Source organism: Pelodiscus sinensis, chromosome 11 (assembly GCF_049634645.1).
Source record: "Pelodiscus sinensis isolate JC-2024 chromosome 11, ASM4963464v1, whole genome shotgun sequence".
NCBI lineage: Eukaryota > Metazoa > Chordata > Testudines > Trionychidae > Pelodiscus > Pelodiscus sinensis.
This window is the reverse complement of record NC_134721.1, coordinates 43897003-43921378: the sequence shown is the minus strand read 5'-3', so window position 1 is coordinate 43921378 and position 24376 is coordinate 43897003. Positions and strand designations below refer to the sequence as shown.

Sequence of the window (24376 nt, the reverse complement as noted above, 5' to 3'; positions counted from 1 at the left end):
CAGTCCCTGAGATTAAGGAGGGAACCCCATGCCACCCCACAACACTCATAAATCTCAAATCCCACACAACACTCATGCGACTGGTTGAAAAAAAAAAACAGATTTATTTTTACATTCATACTGTTAGGGCTTTTTTGCCTTCTGGTGCTTTGAGCTCGCAGGTCGCATTTGCAAGCTTTTGCGCATACTATGAAGGCCAGAAACCTTTTGTTTAAATAAAAGTGAAGAGACTCAGATTATCACTCAGATTATTCCAGGACCTTGGAATTTTGATTAAAAAAAAGCACAAGGAGGAACAACACTTAATTTTTTCCATCTAAATCACATTTTGATTGAAAAAATAAGAATCCGTGAATGCATTTCTGTTAATACAAGGCTTTGGCAGACGGTCAGAAATAAAGACGTCAACTTTCCTTACGCCCCCAGCTCCTGGAGACGTGATAAAGGGTTGCATCGTTTCCAAAGCCAGACCATCTAATCGCATTGCCTAGTGGGACACGCCACAAAATAACTCATTTGAACAGGACCCTCTTTTTTTAGAAACCCCCTCCCCCCCGTCTTGATTTGAAAATTGCAGCCAGGCTTGGGGCAAGGCTGTGTGCTTGCAGCACTGCTGAGCCCTGGGGAGGGTGGACCCACAGGCGTACAATCCCTGTTGCCTGGGCTTAGCGATCCATTCGTCGGGCACGGTTGAGATGCATTTGGAGGAGACAGCTGACCCATTTCGGTCCTGTGGCCGCTGAAATAGCTGTCGGCCGAACAGCAGAAGTCACGCCTCTCTTGCTATGTCTAGACTGGAAGGATTTTCCGCAAATGCTTTTAACGGAAAAGTTTTCTGTTAAAAGCATTTGCGGAAAAGAGCGTCTCGATTGGCACGGATGCTTTTCCGCAAAAGCACTTTTTGTGGAAAAGCGTCCGTGCCAATCTAGATGCACTTTTGCGCAAAAAAGCCCCGATCGCCATTTTCGCCATCGGGGCTTTTTTGCGCAAAACAAATCTGAGCTGTCTACACTGGCCCTTTTGCGCAAAAGGACTTTTGCCCGAACGGGAGCAGCATAGAATTTCCGCAAGAAGCACTGACAATCTTACATGAGATCATCAGTGTTCTTGTGGAAATTCAAGCAGCCAGTGTAGACAGCTGGCAAGTTTTTCTGCAAAAGCAGTTGCTTTTGCGGAAAAACTTGCCAGTCTAGACACAGCCTTGGGGTTTTATCCCAATACTTGTACACTAGCTAGTACAGCAGCTCCAGATGCTGCTCCGGGTGAGCAGAATGGGTTGAATAAGGACCACCAGCTAGTTGGAGCAACAGGCAGCGGTAGCTATGCAGCGGTTTTAAGGCAAAGCAGACCTCACGATGCTTTTTCATAAAACAGCTGGTCCCCGACTTACGAACGAGTTACGTACCAAACACGAGGTCGTAACTTGATCTGTTCGTAAGTCGGATTACATACGGCCACGCTGTTCGTAAGTGTGGATTTTGTTCGGAACTCGGGTTCCGGCTGTATAAGAGGTTGGTCGCAATTACGAATGGTTGTAAGTCGATGCATTCGTAACTCGGGGACCGGCTGTACTGAATGCCTGGATTATGAAGCCCCAGGTACACAGGCTGTTTGCCTGGGCTGTGGGGCAGCCTTCAGGAAAATCAGATTTTTCCAGGCAAGGCCTGTGGAACGCAGTCGATTGGCAGCAGAGCTATATCCCGGTGCAGATGATGGTTTAATCAGCGCTTCGGCAGCCAGATGGCACTTTCTCCCCGCCTGTTCAGCTGTTCGGGTAGCCGTCCTGCAGAGGCAATGGGCCACATTGTGGTGACCACGTCCTGGCTGGATTCCCGGTGGATTTTATCCCACCTTCGCTGGCTTAGGAGAGGGACTGAAATGCTGCTGTGGGTTTTAGCCCTTTGGAGCACTCCCACACGCCTGGAATAACCTCACCCCTCGCCTATACAAGAACTTGTTCATCTCTCTCAGTCCATGTCGTTCCTTCCTCCACCGACTGCATCTTATCATGAACCAAACCTGGGAGCCCGTCGGAACAGGGCCTGGTTTGTTATTACAGGATCGGACGGTACCTTCCCCCGTCCGTACATGCGGCTGTCATACACGGCATCAGTCACCCTGCTGACAGATACCCCTGGGCATTTGCTGAACTCAGAAGAGCACCTTTCCTGCTGGGCCTTGGAGTCAAATCCATCTGGCTGGGAGGGCTGGTAAAGCAACTTGAGAAGGGCTTCCTGGCCGCAGTCAGCACTAGAACCAGCACCCCGGGCTGCCGTGCCAAAGCTGAGGGGGGCAGATTTCCCTGGAGTCCCTGTGTTGTTCTGGGGGTGCGGGGAAGGGCAGCTGTCTAGAATGGCCCAGCTACCGGGGGGGAGCAGAGGGAACACGCAGGGGGCAGGTCCCGCAGTAGACTGCGCTGGGTGCGAGTCCAGGGACAACTCCAGGATGCAATCTCGCTAGCTTCCCAAGGTCTGGGGGCAAGGAGGGACCCCAAGAGGCTCTAGCCGCCATCTCCCTGTGGCAAGACATCGAGCGAGAGCCACGTTTCCTTCCAGAGGGAAGGCTGCTTATGTGCTCGACCCACTCTGCGCCCTGCAACATGCAGCCACTGCCCCACACTCTGCCCATGCCCTGGAAGGAACCCGGCCCCTGGGGAATGACCCTGTGGGTCACTCCTACCAGGGCACGATGATCAACTGGAAGTCGAACCAGATGCCAGGGAAGGGGGCGAGTGACCCAGGACTGTGCATGGCCCGCAGCCTGCACAGGGCTTATTGGTCAACTCGCCCTTTGCGAGGGCCTTGAGCAGAGATGGGACGAGAACCCCCAAACACAGGAGCGGGTAAGAGCTGGCTCCTCCCATTCCAGATCTAGCGCCTCTCTTCTGATCATCTTCGCCCCCCCTCCCAAGCATCCCTTTCTGCCCACCCAGGGCTGGGGGCAAGAGCATTGCTGGTTGTGAATTCATAGAATACTGGTGCTGGAAGGGACCTTCAGAGGGCATCTAGTCCCATCCCCTGCCCTACCGCAGGACCAAGCACCATCTAGAACATGGGTTCCCTAACTGGGAAGAAATCCCGGGGGGGGGGGGATGTGCGGTGACCCAGCCCCCCCCCATAAGTTTTGCTGCTATTTTTGTTTTTCAGCCAGCCAGTTCCTTTTTATTTTATTTTATTTTTTTTGCTCAACAAATTTTGCTGCTATTTGGGGCAGAGGGCTTCTCAAAAATCAAAAAGGGGGCGTAATGCCAAAAAGTTTGGGAACCACTGATCTAGAACATCCCTGACAGGTGTCAGTCTAACCTGCTCTTAAATATCTCCAGGGATGGAGATTCCACAACCTTCCTAGGCAATTTATTCCAGTGTTTAACCACCCTGACAGGCAGGAAGTTTTTCCTAATGTCCAACCTAAACCTCCCTTGCTTCAATTTACGCCCATTGCTTCTTGTCCTATCACCAGAAACCAAGGAGAACAATTTTCTCCCTCCTCCTTGACACACCCTTTTGGTACTTGAAAGCTGTTATGTCCCCTCTCAGTCTTCTCTTCCAGACTAAACAAACCCAGTTCTTTCAGCCTTCCCACATAGCTCATGGTTTCTAGACCTTGAATCATTTTTGTTGTTCTTCTCTGGATCCTCTCCGGTTTCTCCACCTTTCCTGAAACGTGGGGCCCTGAACTGGGCACAATCCTCCAACTGAAGCCTCATCAGCGCAGAGCAGAGCGGAAGAATTTCTCATGTCTTGCTCACCACACACCTGTTAATACAGCCCAGAATCATGTTTGCTTTTCTTGCTAGCGTCACACTGTTGGCACGTTTAACCCGTGGGTCACAATGACCCCTTTCCGCAGAACTCCTTCCTATGCGGTGACTTCCCGTTGTGCAGGGCGGAGCAGTCAGTTTCACACACGTGGTGGACTTTGCATGTGTCTTGATCGAACGTCATCCTCTTTCCCTCAGACCATTTCGAGTGATGACCCTGTCCTCCAAACCAGCTGCAACCCCTCCCAGCTTGGTATCATTCACAAGCTTAAAAGCTTCCTCTCTATGCCATCATCTAAACTGTTGATGAAGATACTGAACAGAACTGGTCCCAAAACTGACCCCTGTGGAACCCCACGTCCAGCATGACTGGGACCCATTGATAACTCCCTGGGAACGGTTCTCCAGCCGGTTACGCACCCACCCTACAGTAGCCCCATCTAGGTTGTATTTCCCTCGTTTATTGGTACGGTCATGCCAGACTGTCAAACCCCTTACTAAAGTCTAGCAATAAGCTACCTTGGCGGGTGGGGAGCAAGGGGAAGTGGGGGTGGGCTTCCTTCCCTCTCCCCTTCTTTTGCCTTCCCCTCAGCCCTTCGGGGGCTGCTTTCCCCACTTCTGGCCCCTGCCCCCCCAGTGCCAAGCCGCCTGGGACCTGCAGAGGGGGAAAGGGCAGTGTGCCCCCGCTAAACACCTGCCACCCACTGGAAGGGGGCTCCCTGTCCCAGAGCGCCCCCTTGTGTTGCAGCCGGGGCTCACCTTGCTGCAGCGCCCCCTTGTGGCGGTGTCACGTCCTGCTCCGTGGGAACGCCTGGCTCTCCGGCCGCATGCCTCCAGATTCACGCCCCTTGTGGGGCATCAGCAGTGCCCTTTAGTAGCCCTAAACTCGGGCCGTGGAACAGTCGGACGCCTTCAACTGGGGCCTCTGCCCGACAGTCAGACACAAAACAGTGCCCTTGCCCCCATGGGGTTAGCAGCTCTCTCCCCTCCCAGGCCCTCTCTGGCCACGATTTGCCTGGAGGCTTTGAACTCCGCTTGGAGGAGGGCCCCAGGCCTCCCTACCCTGCACCTCTCCCTAACCCCAAATAGGGTCCTACCTGGGCCGCCTTGCTCCCTCTCTGCCCCAGAGGCCTGCAGAGGTTCTCTCCCCTCTCTGAAGCCGGCTCCCCCCCTTTATGAGAACAGCCCAGCTTAGAACATCCCTTTCCTGGGGCCCCTCGAGCTCCCGGCAGCTTGTCACTGAACACCCCCTTTCCAGACCATCCCTGCCCCCATCTGCTCCAGCCCAGGCCAGTTACGCCAGGCAGAGAGCGTCTCCATTCCCCTGTAATGCTTGTCGTTCGCTCCTCTTTCCCATGCTCCCCCGGCAGCAGCCCGGCAGCCCCAACCAGGGGGGCACCTTAACTTCAGAGCAGTCCAAGCATAGGACCGGCTGCCAGGAGATCCTGAGTTCTGCTCCTGGACCAGACCCCCTCTCTAGCCTTGAGCAAGTCATGCCACGCCTGCCTCAGTTTCCCCATCTCTAAGCCAGGGTTAGCGCTCTCCCCTACCCCTAGCTGCATGGGGAGGCCAGTGGTTACTGGGGTGCAGAGCTGTGGGGGTGGAACGCATTAGGGACAGATCACTATTTGTACACCTACTCCCCTACTCCCAGCCGTGGTGTGCTGCTGCCGAGATCCACCCCAGATCCTGCCTGGAAACCTGCCATCAAGGCCCACGACTTGCTGAACGGGCGTCTAGACGAAGGCGAGCAGGAGTGGGCTTCCGAACGACGGTGGGACTGGAACGTACCCCTTGCGCGGCTAGCGACAGCAGCCCCAGAGGGTCTCCGGCAGGGTTCACTTCAGAAGCTGCGGTATCAGACTTCCCCAGGTTCGCCTCTTGAAATGCAGCCAGGTCTGGGGTGGAACGCAGCACGCAGGGAACAAATCGGTGTGGTCAGGCCCCCCTGGAGGCTGGCTTCACCGGGTAAGGACTCGGCCTTTCCTGCCTCCTCCCTCGCAGCGCCGGGGGCAGGAATGACTCACCGCCTGGGGAGGGCGGGCCGACAGCCAGAGACGGACAGGCCCAGCGAGCGCCATACAAGTGGTTTATTGGCCTTGTAACAGACTCCTCCAAAGAGACCCCTCCCCAGGCCTGGCTCGGGAACTTCACCCATCGGGGGTGAAAACTAAAATCAATCACGCCGGGGAACATGCCACTGGCCCGGGGCACAGAGCCCACTTAACACCTCTGCAACCAACCAGACACACCCGCCAACCCAGTGGAGCCACTGGTGGGGCCTGGGCCCCGCTGCCCCCCAGCTCCCGCCAAGAGCCCCCCCAACCACCCACCCCCAGCTCACCTTGCCTGTGCCCACCCCTCGGGCGGACGTGCCAGCCCGGCACTCAGCAGCCACGGCCCAGAGCCCTGGCGAGGGCTCCCTGCAGAGAGGCGGGGCGGGGGGGCGAGACCGCTAGGAACACGAGGACTGTGCAACAGGAAAGCGTGGCCGGAAGCTGGTGGGGGCCGGTAACCTCCCGTGTCCGTGTCCCTCCGCGGGCGGAGTCCCGGAAGCTGGCACATCCCCGGCGGAGGCTGCGGCACCCACCAAGCAGGAAAGGAGGCGCCCTCCCCGCGTCACAGCGCAACCAGCCAGCGGCGTGAGAACTCCCCGCCCCTGGAGAAGTCCGGCAGAGACGGGGCCACGGTGGCAGCGTCCCGGCCCCGCAGGGCCCCCGCTCACGGCAGCTCGCCCAGGAAGGTGAGCAGCGCCTCGTGGAACTCCCGCGGCTTCTCCAGGTAGCAGGCGTGGCCGGCGTCGGGCAGCACCACCGCCCTGTGCTTGGGGAGCTGCCGCAGGCTCTGCAGGGACTGGGCGCCCAGGCTGGTGTCGCGCTCGCCAGAGATGATCAGAGTCGGCGTCTGCAGAGACACGGAGACGGCGTCGGACACCAGACCTGCGCTGCCACCCCCGGAGGCGGGCAACGGCCCCCGGCCTTCCCTGCACCCCCAGACCGCCCTGCACCCACCCCTTGGTCCACCTGCACCCGCATGCCCTCCCCTGCCCACCTGGCTTGCCTGCACTCCCCACCCCCATGCCCACCCGTGCCTACCTGCGCCCCTCTCAGCCCGCTCTGCACCCCCCTAGCCCGCCTGGGCCACCCTGGGACTAGGCCCGGCACGTGGGGCCCCAGCCTCAGACAGCTTGGTGCCTAGAGTCTCCTTCCCTCCTCCCCCACAGCAAGCATGGGGCCTGGGGCTGCCCTTCCCATGCACCCGCCCCAGGGAGCCTGCGCAAGGCCCCTCCCCAGCCTCAGCCCCCGAGAAGGCGGGAGCTGGCTGCGGTCCCAAACCTGGACACCCCACCCCCAGCCCAGCCCAGCCCTACCTGGACCTGCTGGTACTGCTGCGCCGGGTACTCCTGGGTGCCCACGGGCGCGATGGGCACAAAGCCCCGCAGCTGGGCCCCGTGCCGCAGGACGAAGGGGACGGCGTAGCGGCCGCTCATGGACGGGCTGATCAGAACTGGGCGCCGGAGGCCCAGCTCCTTCAGCACCCACTGCAGAAAGGCCACGCGGCCCTGCTCCGTGGAGACGGCGTCGGACGGCGGGGACTGGCCGTAGCCTGCCAAGGAGGAGGGGTTAGGCGCCCCCAGGCCCAGGCAACGGTGTCTGCATGGCGAGCCCCGAGCAGCAGGAAGGGTTCCCTCTCCTAACCTCTACCCCCGCCGGGCGAGGGGCCGCTGCGACGGATCTCCCGGGGGCCACGCGCATGGGGACAGCACGCTCATGCTGTTGGGGGCTGCTCTGCTGCCAACTACACCTGGCCTTGCCCTGCACCATTGTGCACGGGACCGGGTGGCACTGACAGGCCCCTCCCCGTTAATAGCCCCTGGGCTGGGGCTGGATGCCAGCAGGACCCACATTAGCTAGCCCTGCCACGTCTCCAGGGCCACGTGAAACTGACGAAGGCCCAGCCTTCTGCCCAGCACCCCGGGAGGGAAGCGGATCCGGGATGCAGGCACGGTCTGCATGATGAGCACCACTCCAACGCCTGGCTCCCTGAAACTGACCCCTCCCGGAGGCACAGGACTCGTCAATCATTTCCTCTGCCCACCAGCCAGCTGGTGCGTGCCAGGGAGGGAGCCACGTGGGCAGGCAGAAATGAACTCGGCAACGTGGGCAGCAGACTCCTACCAGGCAGGTCGAGGGCAACGGCGCGATAGCCTTCCTCTGTCAGCAGGGCCAGTGTCCCCAGCTCCTCCCACGTCTTAGAAGTGAAGGCCTGGCCGTGCAGCAGAACCACCTCCAGCCTGCAGAGCACAACAGAGACCATCAGAACGGCCACGCGGGATCAGACCAACGGCCCATCCAGCCCAGTGTCCTGTCTGCCCAGAGTGGCCAATACCAGTTGCCCCGGAGGGAGGGAACAGAACAGGGAATCCTCGCGTGATCCCTCCCGTCACCCACCTCCAGACAGAGACTAGGACACCATTCCTAATAGCCATCGATGGACCTAACCTCCATGAATCTATCGAGCTCTTTTTTGAACCCTGTTAAAGTCCTGGCCTTCACCACATCCTGTGGCAAGGAGTTCCACAGGTTGACTGTGCGCTGAGTGAAGAAAACAGAGGCTGTTTTTGTGTTTACCAGGAGCAGAGTTTGGGGCTTTCGGATGGCAGACACTATGTCGTGCGTGTCACGCTTGTGACAGACAGCCCTCCTCATACTTTATGAAATGGACTTATGGACACAAATATACATCACTCAGAGATGCTTTGGTCAAAATATTATTTTGGTGTGTGTATCATTCTTAGGTGTAAAATTAAAAATATGGGCTGCGTCCAGACTGGCAAGTTTTTCCGCAAAAGCAGCTTGAATTTCCGCACGAACACTGATGATCTCATGTAAGATTGTCAGCGTTCTTGCGGAAATACTATGCTGCTCCCGTTCGGGCAAAAGTCCTTTTGCGCAAAAGGGCCAGTGTAGACAGCTCAGATTTGTTGTGTGCAAAAAAGCCCCGATCTCGAAAATGGCGATTGGGGCTTTTTTTGCGCAAAAGCGCATCTAGATTGGCCACGGACGCTTTTCCGCAAAAAGTGCTTTTGTGGAAAAGCGTCCATGCCCATCTAGACGCGCTTTTCCGAAAATGCTTTTAACGGAAAACTTTTCCGTTAAAAGCATTTGTGTAAAATCATGCCAGTCGAGACGTAGCCATGTAGTAAGGAACACTCTATGGTTTTAAATGTGCAAATGAAAGCCATCAAGGGTGTTATCCTCAACGTCTAGATGACCCGTGAACAGTCTTCTTTGTCCTTTAAGTCTTAGCAGTGGTTGGTCTTAGGAAGTCGGGCAGCGCCCCCCAAGTGGCAGTGTCTGACCAGCTGTGATTTCCCATGTAAGGGTGGAATGTAGGAACAGCATTGCTGCCCGAGGTAGGAATCTATAAAACAACGGCAAGCGAGCAGTTTGGCTGGCTGGCCTGGCACTCCCCAGAAAATGAACCGGGCACCCGAGGGAGAGGGACTGTCTCTGGTTGGAAGGCTTAGCTGGAATAAGAACAGTTTTAGGGTGAGTTTGTACTGAGGTTTTAGTTTCACAATTAGCTGTGTGTTGGTTATTTTAAATGTGTAATTCACTTGGCTCTGCCTGTTTTCACTTGCAGCCACTTAAATCCTACAATCACTTTTATTTACCACCAAGCCCAGTGTAAATAATTGTTACTAGGGGGGGCAATCTGTGTGTACATTCCCCCTTTCATTACTAAAGGGGGTTTACCCGAATCATTCATGTGGGGCTCTGATCCCAGTTGGGGCGTGGGCCCAAAACTGCTCTTTCCTTGAACCTGAAGAGTTTCAGGGTCTGTACTGCTCCAGGGTGGGTAGGGGTCTCAGCTCGGTGCCTTGTGTGACGTAGTGGGGGTACTTGCTGGGCTGTGGTGACCTCTGCTGTCTGGAGCAAGACCCAGCAGGGAAAACCTCATTATGCAAAGGTGACTCAAAAACCTGTCTGACCTGCGGCCCCCCATGGGGAGAAACAAAGGGAGGTGGAATGCTGCCCTGGCTGTGGGCAGGGCTGGAAGAGGGGGAGTTAGTTCCTGGCTGGAAGGCAGGGAAGAAGGAGCTAGGGAGGGGGGCTGGGACTCCCCTATCTCAAGGGGGGCACTGAGGCCTCTTAGCCCCAGTTCCTGTAACCAGATTACATCTGTGCTGCGCTGTGCTGGAGGAACAATAAACAACCTCCATTCTACTGGCTGGTGAAGTCTGTTCATGCCATTTCGGGGGTGCAGGAGATGGGAAAATCCCAACGCGTCGTCACACCTTGGCTGGGGAAGACCAGGGGGTCTGGCAGCAGGACAGAGTGGTGAGAAGCCTCAGAGAGTAAAGAGGCAAGTGTCAGTGGCTGTCAGCACATGGGGGAAGCAGTCCTGGGGGGTCCTCTGTATCCCCCCATGTGACGGGGCGCCGAGACCCTGCACCCAACCCCCAAGACTTTGTGCCCTTGCAGAAGGGCAGCGAGGCACCTACCGCCGCTGTGCCGGCTGCCACGACTCAGCTGATTGGCGCCGCCGCTCAGCTGGAGAGACGCCGCGGCACAGCTGAGCGGGACGTGGCCCTGCCAGGGAGGCGGGAGGAAAGAGGGCGCACCGCGGCGGACGCGAAAGGGGGCGGGGCGCGTAACCCCCCCCGGGCCGGCGGGGATTTTTAAAAGCTGGCCGGCCGCAGGAGAAGGGGGGGAGCGCGAGGAGGCTGCGGGAGTACTCCCCAACGGCGGAGGAGCCGCAGAGACGTCTACAGTCCCGGCAGGAGGAGCTGACGGTGTGAACACCGACACCCTGGAGACGGGGTAGGGGAGAGGAAGGAAGTAGCCCAGGGCAGGGTGGCGAAATAGCCCGTGGGCTGGTGTGTTTAGGGGCACTCCCCCGCCAGTCGGACAGAGACTTGCGGATAGTCTCCGTCCTCAGGGCCCTGGGCTGGGGCCCGGGAGTGAGGGCGGGCCCAGGCCCCCCTTCCTTCCCCCCTCCCGAGGGAACAATAACCATAAACGGGATCGTCGCCCGAGACTAGACTAATTGACCGAAAAGACGAGTGACCGCCCCCCAAGACGGACCAAGGACGGGGGCACGGTCACACCCCACAACCATTATCTACTCAGATCCAGGGTGGCTTCTGGATCAGCTGCTCCAGACTCAGCAAGGAGCAGCCAGATCCGAACAGAGGGCAGGCACTTCCCCCAACTGAGAAGTGCAGCCACCTCTGGGGAGGGGCAGCCACAGCTTCAGAGCTCACCAACCCGCGTCGCACAGGAAACAAAGAAAGCCCCCATCCCTGCAGTGTCCATAGGATGGCCGTTTTGGAGCCCAAAAAGGGAATCTTTGAGTACTGACATAAGAATATACGTATGACGTACGATGACTTGCTTAAAAGCTCTGGGTGCTTCATGATTGCACAGTGTTTACTGGAAGGCCTTGCTTCCTGTTAGCGTTACAGATTAAGTCGTCCCCCTTGTCTGCATCACAAACGGAGTTGTGGAAGATTGCGTTCTTTGTGCTGTTCCTGTGGCGACTAGCAATCTATGCACAAGGGAGCGGTGTGAGTGCAGGAGGGGAGGGGGAGTGGGAAAGCCATCACCAACACCCAGGTGGTCCAGAAGTGGGAACCTTGAAGGAAACATCCCTTAAGCCTGGTCTGAATGAAAGTAGCAGCATTGACTCACCTGGGAACAGGCAGGACCACCCCCCAGAGTGAGCCAAACGAGACAAGGATGGGAAAGCTGACAATAGCCATCAAAGGGGAACTAGGGGTGGATGATTGCAGCATGACCTGCAAAACCCACAGGCACTAATGGGAACTGACATGTAGAAGGAGGGGAGGTCTGGCCATTAACCCGAGTTGGGTCCTGCAAGCCTCAGAGAAGCCTCGAAAGACCCCGAATCCTCACTCAGTCAGTCCTGCCTGACCGGGAAGACGGACTTGATCCACAACAGACTGGCACCTCTGCACCACGGGCGGGAATGCACACCCTGCTTTTCGTCCTGTTTCAATCAACGCGGCGTGTTGCCTTTTCTCCCCTGTGCCTCTCACAAGCACAACCTTTAAGAGCAGTTACAATGTGGGACAGGCGCCGGGGACACGACCCTCTGGGACTGGTCATCCTGGGGGCTCGGATACAAGTGCCGAGTCCAGAATGGCTGCCCAGGGCACCCGGCTCCAGCTCGGAGGCCAGGAGCCCAACCCACCTGTTGGGGCTGGGCGTGCCAGCTCTCTGGAGCAGGAAGCCTTCTCTGTAGGAGACGGCCGGGCTCCCGGCGACGGTCCCCGTTAGGATGGTGGCATTGGCCTCTCGCTGGCTCTTCTCCGCCCGGGGCTGGGGCTTGGGGCTTCCTGCCCTGGCCGGGAACCGCTCGTGCTGGATGGCCGGGAGCAGCAGGTAGAGGACGAAGGTGACCAGGACGCCGAGGACCAGCAGGCCCAGCCGGTTGCGGATCAAAGCCATGGGCCTCCGTTCTGAAAGGGGTGGACAGCGGTGAGGGGCCGAGCGCCGGCTCCGACGGCGCGACAAGGCCCTGCCACGGACTCAGTCGTTGCCAGGGCAACCTCCCCATCAAGAGCACCCTCCCCCCCACTTCCAGGGCGTGGATTCTGGCCCCGGCTTTCCGGGGGTCTCCTTTCCCCCCGAGGCTCAGGCATGCTCACAGGCCAGAGGAGATAACGGGGGAAAAGGTGGCAGGGCGCAGAAAGGCTGGTGACAGGCACTAGGCTGAGCCCCCTCAGGCCCGGGCAACCAGCCTCTGACTAGCCCCTCCCTCCCCTCTCCTAGCCACCATCCTGGCCATGCCCCACAGAGGCCGGCTGGGCAGGGACCCCCATCCCGTGCTAGGCAGTAACAGCCGCCCTCCCCACACTTCTCCCCCACCCCGGGGCCCCGCTGGTGCAGGGGGCGCTGTGCGGAGGAAGAGTGTAACAAACAGGCCCCTCCCGCCTGTGGCATTCACAGCCCGCTCGGCCCCAGATCCGGGGTTTCTCTGTCCCCCTCGGGCCGCAACACGGATCACCCCCCTGCCTGCCACCCCAACAGTCCCTGTCCCTGTCCCCGCCCGGCCCTCCCAACCGCCCAAACCTTCCCGGCCGAGCGTTCCATCCCCACCCCAGGCACGCCGCACCCCCGATCCCACGCGACGGGCAGCACGCTCCTGCCCCCCCACGGTAGCATTCAATTCCCCCAGCTTCGCCCCCCCCCCCCCATTATGGGCTATTGCAGGCACCTGGCTGGGCCACAGGGAGCTGCTCCCAGATGCACCTCCCCCTCCTACCACTCAGCCGTCACATCTCACACAGCCCTGGCTCTCCTCCTTTGCAGGGCACTGCCAGCCCTTTGCACAGGGCAGGTGCTGGGGCAGCGAAGGCTTCCCCAGCCCGGGGCAAGGGACCCAGCGATAGGGAGAAAGCAGAGGCCAGTCTCCTGGGGGGGAGGGGGCGGGAATTCTCCACAAACTCGCCTGCTAGGACCCACCATCCCAGCTGGGGTTTGAGCAGGTCACCTGGAGGGGAGAGGGGCCCTGGCCCATGTCAATCATGTCCTGACTCAAAACTGCTCTGCCAGCCAGGTGCAAGCGACTGACGCCTCCAGGGAGCCCCCAATGCCCTTCACAAGAGCCCCTGGCATGCAGCCATCAGCGGCTTTACAATGCCCAGCAAGACTGAGGCCAGGGGCTTTCACAGAGGAGTGAGGCCCACGGGAGGCAGGTAATGCAGGCAAGAGAAGGCACTGCCTCCCCAAAATTGCCTGCGTTGTCCAGCCGTGCTGGGGGAAGGCCGGGGTCCTGCCCAGGCCCTCAGCTGGGGTTGGGTGGGGCTTGGCTGAAGGGTGAGGGGAGGGAAGGATGTGAAGGGGCGTGGCTTTAGGTGGAAGGGGCGGGGCCTCCCTCGGCTGCGCCGCCGTCCACGATGAATAGATGCGAGGGACGGTACCAACTCAGAGCAGAGCAGACAGTCCTTGCTTCCAAGAGCTGATAATCAGGCACACAAGGGCGGAGGAGGAATGCCACCATAGCCAGGCAGACCAAACTCAGGGGAGCCTCCAGGCAGGGAAAAAGCAGCTGGCTTGGATGCTCCATCCCTCAGTTATCTGAAGCTCCCCCTTCCCCAAGCGGCTCCTCCACCTACCAGGTGAGGGCAAACACGACTCCCCTCTTCTTGAGCATGCCCCTAGGTCATGTGGCTCTCCCGGCGGCCCTGCCCCAGCCGTTCGCGCTCTCTGCCCCAACTACGTTTGTCTGATCTCGTGCAGGAGGTGGGCCACGGACAGGCAGTCTCTGAAGACGTAGGTTTGCCCCCGCGCCAGACCTTCAGTCTGGCAGGGTGCAGGACATATACCCGAGCCCCCTCCCTCGCCAACTCCTGCTTGAGCGCCACGAGGCACTGCCGCCTGGCGCGTGGCACAGCTGAGGTCGGGGGAGGAGGAGACCTGGTGGCCTTGGAATTGGGCAGCGCAGAATTCTCTTACGGGCCCAAGCATCGGAGAGGCCCAGTGCCCTTGCCACTTCGGGGGAAGCTGGGACATTTCCGGCATCGCAGCGGAGCCCAGGGAAGCTGGCACCGGAGTTTCCAAGAAGGGGCCAGGTCTGTGTCACCCAACGTGGCCAGGACCCCAAGGATCCGGACACTCCGGGCCCGCCCCCAGTTCTTCCAGCCGCAACTGTGCGTCCTGGCTGCCCCGAGCCAGCTCTCTCATCTTCACCACCCAGCGCTGCGTGGGCGCCACCTTGGCATCCAGGGTGCCCACCCTGCCGGCGTCTCCGCCAGGCGCGGGTCCAGCCTACGCAGCGCCTCCGAGAGAGAGGCCAGGCCTGAGCCCAGCACGACCCGCTCTGGCCGGGAATCCGCTGCAGAGACACGTGCCATGGCCGGCCTGCACAGAGCAGCCTGTCACCTGCGCCCTTGGGGCCATGCTCGCCTGCCCGGCCTGCACACAGCGGCCCGGTCACCTGCTCCCTCGGGGCAGCCTGGAGCCTCACCCCGCCAGGGCGCATCCGGGCAGGTGGCGAGCCCCGGGAGGCGCTCGGCCAGGCGCAGGGAGAGGCTCGGGGCGGCCCGGCCCAGCTCTGCCCGAGTGTCCCGGGACACGCCTTTATTTACCAGCCGCTTCCCCTCCCACTGCCCGCCTCCAGCCACGCCACGGGCGCTCCCAGGCAGCCGGTGCCGGGCCCCTGCCGTGCGCCGCCCGCTCCACGTTCCCCCCCGCTGCCGGTGCGAGTCCGGGCCTGTGCGCCCCTGCCCCGCGCGGGTCCCCCGGGCGCGCCCCTGCCCGGCCCTTCTGCATCGGGACCATCGGCCCCGGCCCAGCCGCCCTGCGCCCCGAGCCGTGCCCGCCAGGGCCTCCCCGCGGCGCGGAGCCCACCCCAGCCCCCCGGAGGCCGCACTTACCGCCCTACTGCGCAGCGCCCGCCAGCCGCTGCCTTCTCCGGGCTGGTGCCGCACCGAACCGCCCGCGTCCTGCCCCACAGCCCCACCTAGCGGGGGAAGCTGAGAACGCTCCGCTCCTCCCCAGAGCCAGACCCCAGCCCTGCAGCCCCCTGCGGCGGGGAGCCCCGTGAACCCTCTTCCCAACCCCCACGTGGCGAGGGTGCGGCCCTACATCCCCCCGGGCATTTCATCAACCCCTAGAGCTTCGGAAAGGGGCTGGGGGTATCCCTAATGCTGCCCCTCCTCTGGGGAGTCCTTCAGCAGGGCCCTGGCTTTTCCCCCACAGCTTGTTCCGCCCATAAGGTAACTCCCAGGTCTCCCCACAGCCAATCACACCCATCTGGAAAATCTGCCCTGCACTCCCCTGCTGTCTCTGAAAAGCACCTCCCTAAGCCATCCGACCCAACGGGGCGTGCCCCCAAGCACTACCAGCAAGGGCCGTTAGCCAGGCTGGCCGTTAGCCAGACTCCAGCCGCAGAGACACCCGTCCTGTGCAGACTAAGGCTAGTAACAGAACCGCCAGCTCTGCCTGTGCCGGGCAGAAATACCAGCTGTGGTGCTAGCTCCCGCTGCAAACTGGGGGAAGGACCCCATTGCTTGATTTCTCTGACCCTGGGGGCCACAATAGCTACTGATCAATGCTTAGACTGGTTGAACCTCGCTAGTCCGGAACTCTCTGGTCTGGAAACATCCACAGTCCGGCATGATTGGAGGCAGCATGGGTGTGGCCTAGGGATGTTAAATATCGGTTAATTGAATAGTCGATTAACCTCATGAATTCTTATTGGTTAGTCAGCTATTCTATAGTCTCCAGGGTGGGGCTGGCAGCTAGTGCACTCCGGCCCCACTCCCGCGGTGCTAGGTGGGAGCTGGTCCACAAGGGGAGCCAATTTACAAACCAGCTCCCCTAATAACCAGCTGCCTGACACATCACGCTGCTGCCTCTGATACAGAGGCAGCAGCACAGGTTGGCAGCAGCCCCTGTCCAGAGGGGGTGTCTGAGCTCCTGGACCTGGCGTGAGCCAGAACTGGACCAGGCTGCATGCCTGCCTGGCTCCTAATACACTTTAAATGCAGAGCCGCAGCGGGAGCAGGTCCTGGACCCAGCGCAAGCTGGGACTGAGCCGGGCTGCTGGCCAGCCTGCTAAAAAATGTACTGGCAAAGGGCGGGGGGAAAATGTGTGTAGTCTGCAGCATTAACCTATACACTTTTTCTTATCGGTTAATCAATTGTAGTGTTATGTCCCTAGTGGCCAAGTTCCCTGTGGTCCCATAAAGTTTGTTTACAGCCTCCAGTCCTGGCTGTCCGTGTTCTGGGCTGCTATTTGGCTCTAATTTACCCTGAAATGTCTTCTAAGAGCCCAGCTAGCAGTGGCAGTGTTGGTGATGCTGCTAGACGATATTGACCACCCGGGGTCTGGCAAATTCTCTGGTTTGGCACCGGTCAGGTCCCGAGGGTGCTGGACTCAGAGGCTCAACCTGCACTCATTTATCTAACAGGCCAGCTTCACCGCAAACTGCAATTACTAAAGCCACCATCCCCCGCCTCCTTCTGCGTTCGCACTCCCAGCTGCTCTGGGGTAACTTGTAGGCCCTGCCTACTCTGGATGCAGCTGGGCCTAGGGTTATGCTAACAGGGGCTGTATTGGGGGGGGGGCACTTTCATTTGATGCACTGAACCCTTCCACAACTCAGGTCCCTATGACCCCATGAAAACTCTGCCACCCCTTCCTTGGGGGAGAAAGGGGCAGCGCATATTAAAACGGGGCAAGCTGCTCTCTCCCTACAAGGCACTATCCAACCCAAACCTCACGGCAGATGCAGTCTGGCTCTCCCCCTCCAGATTTCCCACGCCTGCATCCTGTTCCCCCCAAGAGCAGCAGATGCCACGAGCTGCTGCTGCTGAGAGGAGGCCCACAAAGCCACAGTGGGCCATGCCACGCACAGGCCTAGGCACAGATGGAAGGAGGGCACATGGGAACAGGCGTGGCTGTCCCTGCAGAAGTGGGGTGGCAGGTGGGCTAACCACACCGAAATGGCATAGGAGCCCCACATACATGGAAGTGGCCGTTGACGGGGCACAGACTTGGATTCTGCCCCGGGCAAGAAAAGCTCATTAAACCGCCTGGGCAAGGTGTGTGCTCTGCGTGCGGCATTGCTGTGCCGACATTGGCTCCGCAGCAGGGACCCGAGAGCTACGTCTCTCCTGTCTATGTGGCTCTGCAAGGCCATAGCCAAACAACAACAGCAGGCGCCGTATTATTCCTGTGCACACGGCCAGCCCCACGCACCGCTGGCCAGTCGCCCCCGGGGAGACCTCCAGGCACCCCCGGAGATCAGCTTTTTCCATTGCGCTAGCGGTGTCTGACTTCCCACAGCCCTGCCATGGGAATCACTTTTTCCTACATGGCTGACTTGGAGGGTGGATCTGGAGGCCAAAGGAAGTTGGCACCTGCCCAGGTAACAGGAGAGCAGGAGCCGTGCCTTGGAGAATAACAGGGTGTGGGGAGAGATTTGCAATAAAACCACGCGAGCTGACAGAGACAGAGCTGAGTAAGGGGTTGCCCGGCCCTTGCAAAGCTGTGAGCACTGGCACCTCTGGCTGCAAACAGCCACTCCACTGACCCCGGCAGTCACACCACGACAACTTGCTGTGTGATAAACAAGCCACATTGTCCTCCATTCCCTCTGCTCCTCCTCGCCCCTGTGATTGTAGCTACAGCACTGCTAGCCCCATGGGGAGTATAGCTACAGTGTATACTGTATTTGGAGCCCTGTGGAGCTGTCGTGGGGCTGTAGTCCAGCACTGCGAGCCCCATGAGGCTGTTGTAGGGTGTAGCTACAGCGCCACTAGCCCCATGGTGGGTATCACTGGCGTGCGTACAGGGTCTGCTGGGTGTGCCCAGGCACACACTAATGTCTTAGGATTTCCAGGTGTCTGGTTTTCTACTGGACAGTCTGGTTTTTTGGGGCTCCGTCTGGTAAAAAAATCCAGAAAATACCGGACATACGCAATATCCCGTATTTTCTGATTTTCGACTGGGCGCCCGGAAGTCTGGCGGGGGGAGTGGCTGGGAGGCGGTGTGCGATTGGTGCTGGGAGCCCTGGTTGCGTGTGAGGAGGAGGGGCAGCCCGGTCCATGCTCCTGCGCGCTGGTCAAGCGTGTGGTGGAGCCGCAGCCGGACTGACTCGCGCTTCGCCTGGACCGTGCGGGGGGCAGGAGCACCCTGGGATCTGCACTGCCCGGGTCAGGCCCACCCCCTGTGACAGACCGGGCCGTGTCTGGGCACTGCTGTGGGTGTCCACTCAGGGCGAATTGCTCGAATCCGGGGCTCCTTACAGCCCCCAGACTGGTGATCTTTCCAAACAGGCCACACACCAGTCCCACAGAGTGCTTCAGCTGCCTGCCTGAAGCCTCATGAGCAAAACCCCTCCAACACCCCAGCAATATCCGTGCCCCAGATGGCCCCGGACCTCATACACAGGTGGGGGGTGCTAGCACCCAATCCCACCTACCCCGAACAAGTTCTGTCCGGTTCCAGGAAACCAGCCACAGATCCCTGGTCAATTTACCCTTTGGACCTCACCCACAAATCACGCTGGGCCAATCCTTTAGCATCTAACATCTAAAGAAAAGCATGAGAGTGAGGTTATTAAAGTACAGTACGTTACATGCACCGAATCTCCCAGTTCTCGATGCAGGCTCTAGCAGAGATGTTACAGCTGCTGGTTTAAAAGTTCTTATTGCGCATCCTAAGATCAGGATGGGTTCACAGGTCTTTCGGGCTCTTCAATCCCTGCAGTGCTGCCTCTGGGATGAAGTGCTGAGCTGAAGACAAAATAGCATCGACCATATGGCCTCTTTATGCCTCCTTCCTGGCCTCTTCTGGTCTCAGTCGGTCACCTGGTCCTCAGCCTCTCTCTGCTGGCAGCTCTTAGGTCTCTGCCCTCATGCTTTAGGTGTGTCCTTGGCCCATCGAGTGCCATTGTCCCACAGGGCCTCGCTAATCAGCCTGTCCATAGCAATGCTCAATCACATTCAGAGAAATATTCAGCTTCCACACAGATTAAAGATTCCTACCTACACACATAGACATTATACACTCACATAAATAGCGTACACAGGATCAGCAAACAACAAGCTCCCATTCAATACCCCACATGGCCCCCTTCTATACCATTGTTGGGGCCAGCACCCCCACCTATGGGTGCAGCCATGATCCGGCCGCTTCCCTCAAATTCCAGTAATGTGACACCCCCCACCGGCTGATACGCCCCCACCCCTCGCCCCCTTCTGGCCGGCCGGTTGCTTCTCCCCCACTTCTCCTCCCGATCTTCCCCAGCCAGCCCTGCTTCTGGCAGCCAGCTCTCCCCTACTCTCCTGATCTTCCACGGTCAGCCCCGCTGCACCCCTCTGCTGCTTCTGGCAGCCAGTTCTCCCCTTCTCCTCCTGAGCTCCCCTGGCCAGCCCCGCTCCTGCTGGCCTCCCCCAGCTTCTCACCGATCACCCCTGGCCAGGTCCACTCCGCCCGACCCCCTCCCCACACCGACCATCTCTGCTTCCTGTCGGCTGACGCCCCCCTCCTGCCAGCTCTGCTTCCCGGCCCCAACCCCCTTCCTCCCGGCCAGCCTCGCTCCCCTCTCAGCCCAGTCCCCCCCCCATGAAGTGTGTCCAATATTTTTTTAAGACTACCTGCTAACCCTATAATGTCTCCAAAAAAAGTGGCTTTGCATTGTAATTGAATCGCATGATTCGCTCTTTTAGTTTTAAAGTATGGCTGGCTGTGTTATGCAGTAAGCCCCGAATTGCACATGTAAAAAACAAACTAGGAAGTACAATGTCCCAGACTTAAGTCTGTATTTTTTAAGTAAAGTTTAGTTGTTAATTTAAAAAAAATTAAGTTTAATTAAGTTGTAGTTTCTTTAGTTTGATGAATAAAAAGAATGTCCTTTATGACTGAGTATTCAAGAAATGTTCCCCTTAAAAAAAAAATTCCCTGGGTGCACACCCTAATGAAATGTGCTGCGCACGCCTCGGGGGAGTATAGCTCCAGTGCGGTGGGGCTGGGAAGTGGGGCTCGCGCTGGGGGCGGACCCCGGGACTTGCAGGGGTGCCTGTTCCCTCCGGCTCTTCTCCCCGGGGCGGGCGGTGCTGGCCGCTAGGGGTCACTGTGCCCGCGGCTCTGGCCCGTCCCCGGTCCCCGCCCCCGGTTCGCGCTTCCTGTCCCACCTTTGCCCGGGACGCGCAGGGCGCTTGGAGAGCCTGGGCCCCGAGTCGCGTCTGCTCCGCGCTCCGCAGGTATCGCCCCGCCCGGGACCGTGCGTCGCGGCTGGGCAGGGACCTTGGGGCGCAGCTGCCTGGCCCGGGCCCCGAGCGAGGAGCGCTCCGGCAGCACCTGGCCCGGACAGCGGCTCCAAACCCCGCCCCGGGGCCCCCAAAGCCCCGCAGCGTCAGTTTCCCCCTGACCCTGCTAAGAAGCAGCTCGAGCCTCGGCTCAGAAGGGCTGGTTAACCCCCTCTCTGAGGACTGATGGCTGAGCTCAGCCTCGTGCCTGCTCGCCTATGGGACCCTCCTGGGCTCCTGGCCCGGTGCACTCACGGGGCAGTGAGTTCCCCCAGTGAACGGGCACTGCCCACTAAGCAGCCGGGCCATGGGTGAACAGGGCACCCCCTGCCCTTCACGCACCAACTGGCCGTGGGTCAGATAACAGGTCTCCTCTCTCACAACCTGTCAGGTCCTGGCTGGCTGCTGGCCTGACCCCCGGCTGCTTGCTCCCCTCTGGTGCCCCCCATCCTTTCCCCCCACGACAGAAACGTTTCCCAGCGCTCCACCCTCTCCCCGTTGCATGAAGCCGACCAGACAGCCTAGGGCTCAGCCCCCCGCCCAGCGCTGAGGGGGGCAGCGAAGCGCTAAGGACATAGGGCACATTGCGTCTGGATCGGGGCTGTGCCCCCAGTCCGTTCTGGGGCCATGGGGCTCAGCCCAGGTCTCCCTCTCTCGCAGGGCTGCACTCCGAGCCATGGCCGCCCCGCGGGTCACGGAGGGCACCATCACGGTGGATGGGCAAGCCCTGTTCTACCGGCAGGCCGAGCCGGCCCAGCAGCCCCCCAAGCTGTCTGTCCTGCTGCTCCACGGCATTCGCTTTTCGTCCCAGACCTGGCTCGACCTGCAGACGCTGGCGAAGCTGGCGGGTGCCGGCTACCGCGCGGTGGCCATCGATCTGCCAGGTACAGCTGCCCAGCACCGCCCCAGGATGGGGCAGGCCAACGACCCTAGCCTGCATGGGCGGCATAAGGTCTCCGGGAGGGGAGGGGGGAGACACATCTTATCATCAGAACACTGTTGCGGTGCCTGGCTCTAACACCTTCCCCGGAGAGCCTGCCCGAGCAGTGCCCGCCTCCGGTAATTCCCCTGTGGCACAGGACTGGGTGGGGAAACTGAGGCACAGCACAACTGCATGCCTGAGCCACACCCATAGGAGTCAGCAGTGCAAGTGAGACAAGAAGCCAGGGGTTCTGATGCAAGTCCCCCCCCCCCCCCAACCAGCGGGCACCAGCCTCTCTCAGCCTTTGGCACAGAAGCCAGGTGTCCCGGCTCCCAGCCTGCCTTGCCTCTGGGCACCTCTCCAGAGACTTGCTGCCAGGGAAAGCTGAGGAGCAGCCCTGTTGTGGTACTGGGGCCAGGCTGCTGCTTTCTCCTTCTCCCCTGACCTGCCGTTCTTGTGTGTCCGGCAGCTGGGGGGACTGCCCCCCCATGGTCTTTACCTGGGGCAAAAGGGAGAGGGGCCCGCCGGCGACATCTGTAACCCAAAGGGGTTTTGTCTTCCATGGCCCAGGGCTCGGCCGGTCCAAGGAGGCGACAGCGCCGGCCCCCGTCGGGCAGCCTGCCCCGGGGGGCTTCCTGAAGGCCGTCTTGGAGGCCCTGCGGCTGGAGCAGGCGGTGGTGATCAGCCCGTCCCTCAGCGGGATGTATTCGCTCCCGTTCCTCTTCCAGCACAGCCAGCTGGTCCGCGCCTACGTGCCGGTGGCGCCCATCTGCACCGAGAAGTTCCCCGCCATGCAGTATGCCAGCATGCAGGTACCGGGCCGGGGGCGGAGCCAGGCACTGGGCGGAGCTCGGGCGCGGGGGGAGCGAGTCGAGCTGGGGAGGCAGGTGCGGAGCCATGGGATACGCTGCATTTCTCCAGTCCCAGCTCCCCTGGGATGCCCGGGACTGGGGGGGGGAGGTGTTTTTATGCCCAGAGAGGGCGTTTCAGAGGCTGCTTTTCGGTGTGTTCGTTTGAATGGCCCCGCCCTCTCGGGCCGTGGGAGCAGATCCCGAGCAGGCGGAAGGGAGCCAAAGCGACTTCCCACCATCTTTACGCCTCCCCTGCACCTTTAGCCTGGGCTGGCCAGCAATTGGCCGGGCACGGGGAACCGAGAGCCACCGTCAGGCTGCTCCGCCGCACACGGGCTGCCCACAGCCTCTGGGGCGGTTCTGGCGGTCGGGAGTCCCCTGGCCCGGTGAGAATTCCCCGGGTCCCAGTCTCCGGGGTTCTGGCCCGTTGGCATCAGCGGAGAGTCTGGGGCCGGAGGCTAATGCAGCAAACGTGTGTCCTTTCCCCCGGCTCTAAACTCCCCATGGTACATCCGGACCCGGGACCTTCGCCCTGGCTCCGAGCCCCAGGGACACTCCGGGCAGGGAGCCACCAGACCCAAACCCCCGCAGTGCTGCTCGTGTGAGCCCAGCGCCGGTAGCTGCTGGCTGAGCCCGTGTGTCCCCCCCAGACCCCCACGCTGATCGTGTACGGGGCCCAGGATGCTGAGCTGGGCGAGGTGAGCCTGAGCAACCTCAGGAACCTGCCCAACCACAAGGTGCTGCGGCTGGAGGGCGCCGGCCACGCCTGCTACCTGGACAAGCCGGAGGAGTGGCACCTAGGCCTGCTGGACTTCCTGAAGAGCCTGGAGTGAGCAGCCACCCCGCCCGCCCGCCCTCTGGCGCTTCCTGCATGGGATCAGGCCCCCAGCGTCGCTCTGCTCCTCCGCCACTGGGCGCCCAGCCTCCCGGCACGCTGGGGGCCAGGCGCTTGCTCCTTTCCCTCCCTTCACGGGGCCTGTACTCCACTGGCCGCTAGCCCGGCCGAGGCGGGGAAGGTTCCCCAGCCACATGGTCTAGCCCGGGGGTTTTCCAACAACGGGGCATGACCCAGCACCGGGGGGTGGGATGTCGGGCGCTGGGGCTCCTTGCTGCAGGGGGGGTCAGGTGAGCAGTGGGGGGGCTGAGGCAGCGACCTGCCTGTCCTGGCACCCCCAAGTGTGCTGCACCCCAGATGCAGCCAGCAGCCTGCTCAGCTGCTAGCTGGGGGTGGGGCACTAGCTCTGCACTCCCATTGGCTGGGAACCTGCTGCTGGCTGCTTCTGGGGGCAGCATGGTCTGCGGGGGCAGGAGAGGCAGGAAGCTGCCTTAGCCCCCCCGCTGCACCGCTGACTGGGAGCCAGCCGAGGTCACCCCCTCCTGCCCCCCCAATCCCCCTCCTACACCCCAAAGCTCCAGCCCCACCCCGGAGCCCCCACTCCAGTCACATTCTATCGGGTCGCGGCACCAACGATTTTCTTCAACAGGGTCTCGAGAAAAAAAGTTTGAAAACGGGTGGGCAGTGCAAACCCATCTAAGTGCAGCCCTAGCTCCTTAGAGTCAATCCCTGGGAACCCCTGCCAGTGCCCCCCACCCCTCCCTGCACCCCTTATTCCAGCCCTGCCAGTACCCCCATCTGACCCTGCTCCCCTCATCCTACCCCACTCCATCCCCAGCTATGCCAGCCCCATGACCCAGCTGTGCTGTGCATGTCAGCCCTCTCCTTGCCCCCCATTACTGGAGCCCTACCCCGGCCCCGCTGATGTGAGCCCCCCGCCTCACCCCATCACTGCTTGGCTTGGGAGCCCCCGGGAGCCACACAGGGACCAAACTCTGCCATTCTGGGATCAATCAGGGAAGCTTCCTCCCGAACCGCACACTCTGTGGCGACAGCAAATAAAACTCAGGCCTGGGCCTGACTCCAGGCTGCTTTGATCCCTTGCGGCTCCCTTGCCCCCGGCCCCCCCACTCCCTCCTTCCCGCGTGGCGCTGACACCCAGCCGCCTCTCCCAGGCAGCCCACGGCCACGCGGAGGACTCAAATTCCAGCAGGGGCC

General features: G+C 60.5%; 2 protein-coding genes across 2 annotated transcripts; one reads left to right on the top strand and one right to left on the bottom strand.

The window, feature by feature from the left end:
* Nucleotides 1-5835: 5835 nt before the first annotated feature.
* ABHD14A (abhydrolase domain containing 14A) lies at nucleotides 5836-15382 on the bottom strand. Its single transcript, XM_075939489.1, has 5 exons — nucleotides 15168-15382; nucleotides 11981-12248; nucleotides 7939-8054; nucleotides 7131-7366; nucleotides 5836-6664 (listed from the first exon to the last, which is right to left on the bottom strand). Exons 2-5 carry the CDS (start codon nucleotides 12235-12237, stop codon nucleotides 6482-6484), a joined length of 792 nt encoding a protein of 263 aa, XP_075795604.1. The 5' UTR covers nucleotides 12238-12248; nucleotides 15168-15382; the 3' UTR covers nucleotides 5836-6481.
* A 5007-nt stretch (nucleotides 15383-20389) lies between these two features.
* Nucleotides 20390-24239, top strand: ABHD14B (abhydrolase domain containing 14B). The gene is made up of 4 exons (XM_075939485.1): nucleotides 20390-20505; nucleotides 21211-21434; nucleotides 22043-22284; nucleotides 22974-24239. The coding sequence occupies exons 2-4, from the start codon at nucleotides 21227-21229 to the stop codon at nucleotides 23154-23156; spliced, it is 633 nt and encodes a 210-aa protein (XP_075795600.1). The 5' UTR covers nucleotides 20390-20505; nucleotides 21211-21226; the 3' UTR covers nucleotides 23157-24239.
* Nucleotides 24240-24376: the final 137 nt, after the last annotated feature.